The 8,037-nt window shown below is 44.1% G+C and overlaps 1 protein-coding gene across 1 annotated transcript; it reads left to right on the top strand.

The window, feature by feature from the left end:
- The first annotated feature begins 493 nt into the window (after positions 1–493).
- Positions 494–1,351, top strand: LOC125234878. Its single transcript, XM_048141299.1, has one exon. It carries the CDS (start codon positions 494–496, stop codon positions 1,349–1,351), a length of 858 nt encoding a protein of 285 aa, XP_047997256.1.
- The last annotated feature ends 6,686 nt before the right edge of the window (positions 1,352–8,037 follow it).

Genomic DNA, 8,037 nt, shown 5'->3' with positions numbered 1-8,037 from the left:
ATTGTGCGCGGCGCCGCTTGCGCCGCCAGTAGGCCTAGCACATGATGGCCGCGAGAGTATGTCGCCGCGAGATAGATGACACGTCTTCCTCTAACTGTATTAATGACATAAGGACGGGTAGTCTATCTCACGGCGACATACTCCCGCGGCCATCATGTGCTAGGCCTACAGTACCTCATAGACCTCGCCGCGAAACGCATGTTCTTTGTTGTGCTTCCGGGCCAAATCGCATTCCGCTCGCATTTAATTTAATTATTTTTGCTTTCTTTCGCTTTCGCTCTTTCGCCTTCCACTCTTTATTGACTGATGTGTTTGTGCTAACTGTTTCTTCCGTGTGACGTGTAAATAGACAATAAATCGGTGTGCAAAAGGACGCTTAGTGCTTATTATTCCTCTCCGCATCTGCACCCGCTTATCTGCACGCTTACTGCTAGCACCAAGGCAAGTTATCTACCTACCACCCCGACACTGGTGACCCCGTGGAACACATAAAATGAGCGACGACGAGAATCGCGTATCGGAGAAGCCCGGGCCGAGCAGACAAAGAAACGACGCTCAAGATGGCGGCGTAGCAACGGAAATTTACCGCATCGGCGTGAAAGTGCCTATTTTTTGGCCGGAAAAACCGGCAATATGGTTCGCGCAGATGGAGTCGCAATTTGGTGTGGCGAATATTACTGCGGACGCTACTAAATACAATTACGTCGTGTCACAACTCGATTCGCAATATGTTGCCGAGGTTGAGGACATTATTCTTGCGCCGCCGCCTACTGACAAATACAAAAAAATAAAAGAGGAACTCATTAAAAGACTCTCTGTATCCAGGCAGAAGAAGGTGAAGCAGTTGCTTAGCCAAGAAGAGTTAGGTGATAGGAAGCCGTCCCAGTTTCTCCGCCACCTACGTCATCTGGCTGGGCCGAACATACCTGATGAATTCCTTTTATCAATATGGACATCTCGCCTGCCAAGTAACTTACAGTTTGTGATTGCAGCGAAGCTCAATGACCCAATTGAAGAGCTTGCCGACTTGGCTGACCGCGTCCATGACGTATCTACCCCTCAAGTAGCCGCAGCGTCAGCGGCTGACCCACAGATGGCAGTGCTCATGCGTCAAGTGAGTGAGTTGGCCGAGGGCATGAAGGCGCTGAAAAGTCAGTTCGGCAATGATAGGCAGTCGCGGTCAAGATCTCGTGCGCCCAACAAGTCGCGTAACCGCTCCAGCTCACGCAGGTCGCAGTCCAGTTATAGAAAGTTTCCTGAGTGCTGGTACCACGCGAAGTTCGGAGAGAAAGCGACAAGGTGTATGAAACCGTGCGACTTCCAGGCGGGAAACGAGAGGGGCACTCGTTAGTGGCGACCGCCGTTTGCCCGAGTCCTGGTCGCTTATTTGTTACTGACCAATCGTCAAAGATACAGTTTCTCGTTGATACTGGCAGCGACGTCTGTGTCTTCCCAAGGTCACAACTGAAATATCGGCGACAACCAACCAGTTACCAGTTAGCTGCGGCGAATGGCTCACCTATAATCACCTACGGCTACCTACACTTAGTGCTGAACCTAGGCTTGCGCCGCGACTTCGCTTGGCAATTTATTGTTGCGGACGTGACGAAGCCAATAATCGGCGTGGATTTCCTGGCACATTTCGACCTTCTTCCAGACTGCAAAAACAAACGGCTCATCGACAGGACGACTAGCTTGTGCGCCGTGGCTTTGCCTGGATGTTCTACGGATGAAATTTCTTCGGTCAAAGTAGTGTCGGGTGAGTCAGAATATCATCGCATACTACTAGAGTACCCCGACATTACTCGCCCATCTGGCGTTCATCGGGTTCCCAAGCATAATGTTCTTCATTTTATAAGAACTACTCCAGGGCCTCCTGTGTCTTGCTCTCCTCGACGGTTGGCCCCGGATAAATTGAAAATTGCTAAGGATGAGTTCTCGTCGATGCTTCAGAATGGAATAGCTAGACCTTCAGAGTCACCATGGTCGTCACCTCTACACCTAGCCCCTAAGAAAAACAATGGCTGGAGGCCTTGCGGTGACTACCGTATGCTGAATGCAAGGACAATCCCGGACAAATACCCCATTAGGCATATTCATGATTTTGCTCATAATACTTCTGGTTGCCAGGTTTTCTCCACCATCGACCTTGAGAAGGCGTACCACCAGATCCCTGTGAACCCCGAGGACATCCAGAAGACCTCGATCACCACGCCGTTCGGGCTCTTCGAGTTCCCGTATATGACGTTTGGCCTACGGAACGCTGGCCAGACGTTCCAGCGGTTCGTGGACGAGATGGTAAGAGGACTGGATTTCTGTTACGCCTACTTAGACGACTTCTTGGTGTATTCGAAGGACGAAGTTACTCACAAAGAGCACCTGCGCCAGCTGTTCACCAAGTTCCAGGAATACGGGATGGTCATTAACACTTCTAAATGTGTCTTCGGTGCATCGGAAGTAACGTTCCTGGGCTACAGCATCTCAGCCGCAGGTACCAAGCCCCTTCCGTCCAAGGTTGATGCCATTAAAGACTTCCCGGCCCCGAAAAATGTAAGAGAACTACGCAGGTTCCTAGGGATGCTCAATTTCTACCGTAGATTCATCCCTGGGGCAGCAGCATCTCAGGCTCCACTTAATGCACTTTTAACGGGATCAGCGAAGCCCTCTCATCCTGTCAACTTCAGTGCTGAAGAGCACGAGGCCTTCAATGCTTGTAAGGACAGCTTATGTCAGGCTGCGTTGCTAGCGCATCCAAATAGTCAGGCTAGGCTGGCCGTCGTCACAGATGCCTCTGATATCTCCATGGGCGCCGTGCTGCAGCAGTACATCGACGGAGAATGGCAGCCTCTAGCGTTCTTCTCGAGGAAGTTAAGCCCTGCGCAGCGTAAGTACTCGCCATACGATCGTGAGCTTCTGGCCATATACGAAGCGCTCAAATACTTTAGACACATGGTCGAGGCCAGAGACTTTACGATCTACACGGACCACAAGCCCATCTGCTTCGCCTTCAACTCACGAAAGGACAACTGCTCACCCAGACAGTTCAGGCATTTGGACTTTATAGCGCAGTTCACTACTGACATACGGCATATCTCTGGGAAAGACAACGTGGTGGCAGATACCCTGTCGCGCGTTGAAGAAATCACACAGCCGATCGACTTAGAGAAGCTAGCCCAATCCCAGATGAGAGATCCAGAGTTACAGGACCTCCTGCAGAGTGACAGCTCGCTGCGCCTAAAGAAATTCAGGTTGCCAGGCATTCAGGCTGAGCTGTATTGCAACGAGAAGGACCAGACGCTCAGGCCTTATGTCACGAAGGAGTTGCGCAGGCAGGCGTTCCAGAGCTTGCACTCCTTCAGCCACCCTGGTGCCAACGCTTCCATCAAGCTCGTCGCGGACCGGTACGTTTGGCCAGGCATCAATAGAGACTGCCGCGAATGGGCACGTACCTGCTTGGCATGCCAAAGAGCCAAGGTCACCCGCCACGTCTCTGCGCCACTAGGGACTTACAGACTTCCGAGAGCTAGGTTTATGCACGTCCATATAGACCTCATTGGACCCCTGCCAGTGTCTCAGGGTTATAAATACTGCCTCACAGCCGTCGATCGGTATACTCGTTGGCCTGAGGTGGTACCGCTACATGAGATCACGGCAGAAGCCGTTGCAAAAGGCATTCTTCATGGCTGGATATCGCGATTCGGCTGCCCTAACGACATTGTGACAGACCGTGGCAGACAGTTTGAGAGCTCCCTCTTCAGGCATCTGTCTGAGCTAGCCGGCTTCCAGCATCGTCGTACAACAGCGTACCACCCTGCGTGCAACGGCCTCGCGGAAAGATTTCATCGGCAGTTGAAAGCTGCCATTACCTGCCATGCGACTGGCAACTGGGTGGATACTTTACCGTTAGTCCTACTTGGCATACGGAGTGCCTACAAGGAGGATCTGAACGCTTCAACTGCCGAGCTCGTGTACGGCGAGCCACTGAGGTTACCGGGAGAGTTGCTACATGCCAAGTCACCAGATGACACTATTGATGTAACAGATTATGTCGCACGCTTGCGTAAGTTTGCCCATAACCTCACTCCAGTGCCAGCGTCGCGCCATACGACCAATAGGCGAGTATTTGTCTATAAGGATCTTGACACCGCCAGCCACGTATTGCTGAGAGATGATACGAGTCGTCCACCACTGCAACCAGCGTATACTGGTCCGTACGAAGTGCTTAAACGAGGTGACAAAGTGTTCAGATTACGTGTGAACGGCAAAAGTGTAACAGTGTCAATAGACCGTATTAAGCCTGCCTATGTATTGGCTGATGTACCTCATGTACCATCTCCTATCCCATCTATTCGACCAGCTCCAGAGACTGAAAACACCATCAAAAAGACGAGGTCAGGACGTACAGTACAAGTCCCTGATTATTACTAATTTTTGTTTTCTATCGCCCTGCCGGTCTCTGGAGGGGGGTGATGTGGGATCGGAATGGCCTTGTAGCCATATCTTTAATTATAATTATAATAATTTGTTATTTATCTTGTATAAATTCCAGTAATTAATCCCATTAATATTAATTTATGTGTCTAATCTTGTATAGTTATAGGTATTTATAACTGATATTAAGATTATATAATACACAAATAAATAAATAGCTCAATAATAATATTAAATAATTTATATACAAAAACTTAATATAAATATGTATTAAAATTACTCGCGGACAGAGCGACCCATGTTTGTTAGTAGATATCCAGTTGGTATGCACTTTGTCCCGGCACCGATAATCCGTGTGCCGCTGGAAGCGCTGCGCGCCGCTCGGCACGGTCTAATGGCCGGCCGCCCGCTGCAGCGCTCACAGCGATGTATTGTGCGCGGCGCCGCTTGCGCCGCCAGTACCTCATAGACCTCGCCGCGAAACGCATGTTCTTTGTTGTGCTTCCGGGCCAAATCGCATTCCGCTCGCATTTAATTTAATTATTTTTGCTTTCTTTCGCTTTCGCTCTTTCGCCTTCCACTCTTTATTGACTGATGTGTTTGTGCTAACTGTTTCTTCCGTGTGACGTGTAAATAGACAATAAATCGGTGTGCAAAAGGACGCTTAGTGCTTATTATTCCTCTCCGCATCTGCACCCGCTTATCTGCACGCTTACTGCTAGCACCAAGGCAAGTTATCTACCTACCACGTCTACACAGGCGTGATTGTATGTATGTATGTATGTATGTATTTCATGAGTAACTATCGCGGCGACCGAAGAGAATATTATATAAAATGTTGTTGTCAAATGACTACAAAAACTTGTAACTGTGTGTTCCTGAATCCTGTGTGTCAATAATTTGTAACACAACTGACATTAACATTCATTTTTACGACATTTCGTTAATTCAGTCTGATCCCTACACAGCGTATTGACAGTGAATAGAATAGGATCATAAAATGTTATTTAGTTTTTAGATTTCCTGTTAGGGGGCGTGGTTGAGGGGTAAATAGAAATCGTAAGTTTGTGTTTAGACGAAGTAAAAGTAGTATAGTAGAAGTCGCCTTGTTTAGCGAGTTATGACTGGGTGGAGTATAAGTAGCAAAGTAAGTATTGGTACTAACCGTTTGTGAAGAAATATTTTATTGAAATAATAAATTATGTAATTGAAAAGAGTAGAGTATGTTGAGTAGAGTGGGTTGTGAAAAAAAGGTAGTAAAAATAATAACTACATATAATAGTTTGGTTTGGGAAAACTAATAGGGAACTAAGAATTAGGTACTTAGTAAAGTAAAGTAAATAAATATTTATTGCGAACCATGGTATGTACAATTGGTGTTACAATACGTATAAAAAGTTTCACATGGACCCCGGTGGGGTGGAGCAAAGTCCTTATAACTAGGGTTTACTTAGTTGGTATTTAGCACGAATATGGCTGAAGTAAATAGTACGTCACAGTAGCCATACCATGACTTTTTTGAGTTAAAAAATACGTTACGTTTTCAGTGAGAGTTACGGAAAATGTATGGAAAAACTGAACAGCGCTCCAAGCGGAAACGCTCACGTACTAAAATTTTCATCGGTACCATAAGTTATTAACGTGTTTACTCCGAGTTTTCAATACGTTCCTAACTTTACAGCTAAGGCGCTCTCTTTCTGATTGTATGAAGTCAATAGAACCAGAACTATTTGACAGTCTCTAGTGAAAACTCAATACTTTACGTGAGTAATCATTGACAGTCACTAGCGTAAAAGTAAACCACCAATTCACTGTGATGTGTCAATACTGTCAAATTATATAACAATCCCGCAACATTTTCTCGATTATATTTGCAATTTTAAATACAATTATGACTAATATGTATTAATTTATAATATTACGTGAAATTCAAGAACAGCTTAAATGTAGCAGTTAGTCAGTAGTTCGATAAAAAGATAAACCAGTGATGAAACGAGTGTTTGATACTTTTACAAAGGTAATGAGTTATATTTATTCATCATTTTGTACTATTTAGCTACAGTTGAGATGATTATATTGGTTGCTTTCAGAAAAAGAAGATATTATTGAAAACAATATTTCCATGCCAGCCGTATGGTATTCAGCAAACCCAACGTAGAAGATTGTTCAAATTGATAATGATTGAGGCAGTTAAGAATCAACTGATTACCTACAGCAGCAGGCAGTACCAATTCATGGGCATGTTAGTTCCTCAATGCACAATACTTGTACCTGTAGTCACCATAACACCATATCTCGTGGGTATATATTAGAAGTGAACCAAAGGAAAAAACTTCAAAAAAATTATCCTATTACTGAAATAAAGTATCTCATTCTGTGACTTTGTTTATTTTGTAATATTCTTGAGTAACAGGCTAAGTATTTAATAAATTGATGTGAAACGAGAACTAAAAACCTAAAATTCAGCGTTTTCGTACATATCAAACATCAATTACAACGACATCGACATAGATAACGACAAAGTCTAAGGTAAGGTATAGAACTTTTGAAGGCGATAAGCCATTATGGGGTGTATATGAAGATTATAATCTGATACAAAAGTGAGTAGAAAAAGCATTTTGAAACAAGTAAAAATTGTATCTAATTTTTTGGCAGGGCACGTAGCCAAATGCACAAACGATTATGATTAACATCGTTATCGTAGCTTAGCTATCTCTATCACTTTTCCGTATTGACATGACAGAGCTAGACTGAATTTCGATCGGCGTTTAGCGCATAGATTGAATGTCCATGGTTCAGCGTCAACGATTGACATTTCAGCTAAGTCCTAGTGTCAAAGTTGACAAAGCTAATTTTTTTTTTAATTTATTGGGAGCATTGACAACTTGGCAATCAGCACAAACATACAATATTTAATACAACATACAGCAGAAGAAACAATTACAGGAATAACAATTACTTTGTTAATCATAAAAGTAATATTGCACATATTGAAATGCTAAACTTATGACTATTTAGTAACTACACAATACAATGTTTTATGAATGAAAAGAAGTATTTTTGAACAATTACAAATTATTTACAAAGCGCCAATAGTGTGGTGTGCATAATAAATTCATAAATTATAGGGTTTATGCCTACAGCCTTCAAGTTCATTTCCCGGTTCTTTGCTTGGCGGAAAATCCCAACAAATCCTAATAGGGATAGGGGTAGGGTTAGGGATAGGGATAGGGGTAATCGGTCGGCAATCTGTAATTGTAAGCAATAATGCGAGAAAGTACTTTTTACCTACCGACAATAGTGCCCAGATACGGAGCTATGTGAGTTCTGTTGTACAATATGTAATTTCCTCAGTGTATATAGAATACATACCTACTCGTACCTACTACCTACGCTGTGGTTGCTGTGTAACATTTGTATAACCACTGTAAGCATTTCTTTTTTAAAAACTAGTAATATGAGTAATTGAAAAAAACGCAGACAAACGTCTGCATAGAAACCTACGGATCCAAATGAAAATTTTATTATTTGTATATGTTTGAATAAGAATTCTTTTAGTACGCGAGCGAAACCGCGGGCAAAAGCTAATTCTATATAAGATGCTAT

Source organism: Leguminivora glycinivorella, chromosome 16 (assembly GCF_023078275.1).
Source record: "Leguminivora glycinivorella isolate SPB_JAAS2020 chromosome 16, LegGlyc_1.1, whole genome shotgun sequence".
NCBI classification, from domain to species: Eukaryota; Metazoa; Arthropoda; class Insecta; order Lepidoptera; family Tortricidae; genus Leguminivora; species Leguminivora glycinivorella.
Note: the sequence above shows the minus strand (reverse complement) of the source record. Positions and strands in the feature narration are given on the sequence as shown.

Coding starts and splice junctions, on each gene's coding strand:
- LOC125234878 (XM_048141299.1), top strand. CDS start 494: ATGAGCGACGACGAGAATCGCGTATCGGAGAAGCCCGGGCCGAGCAGA.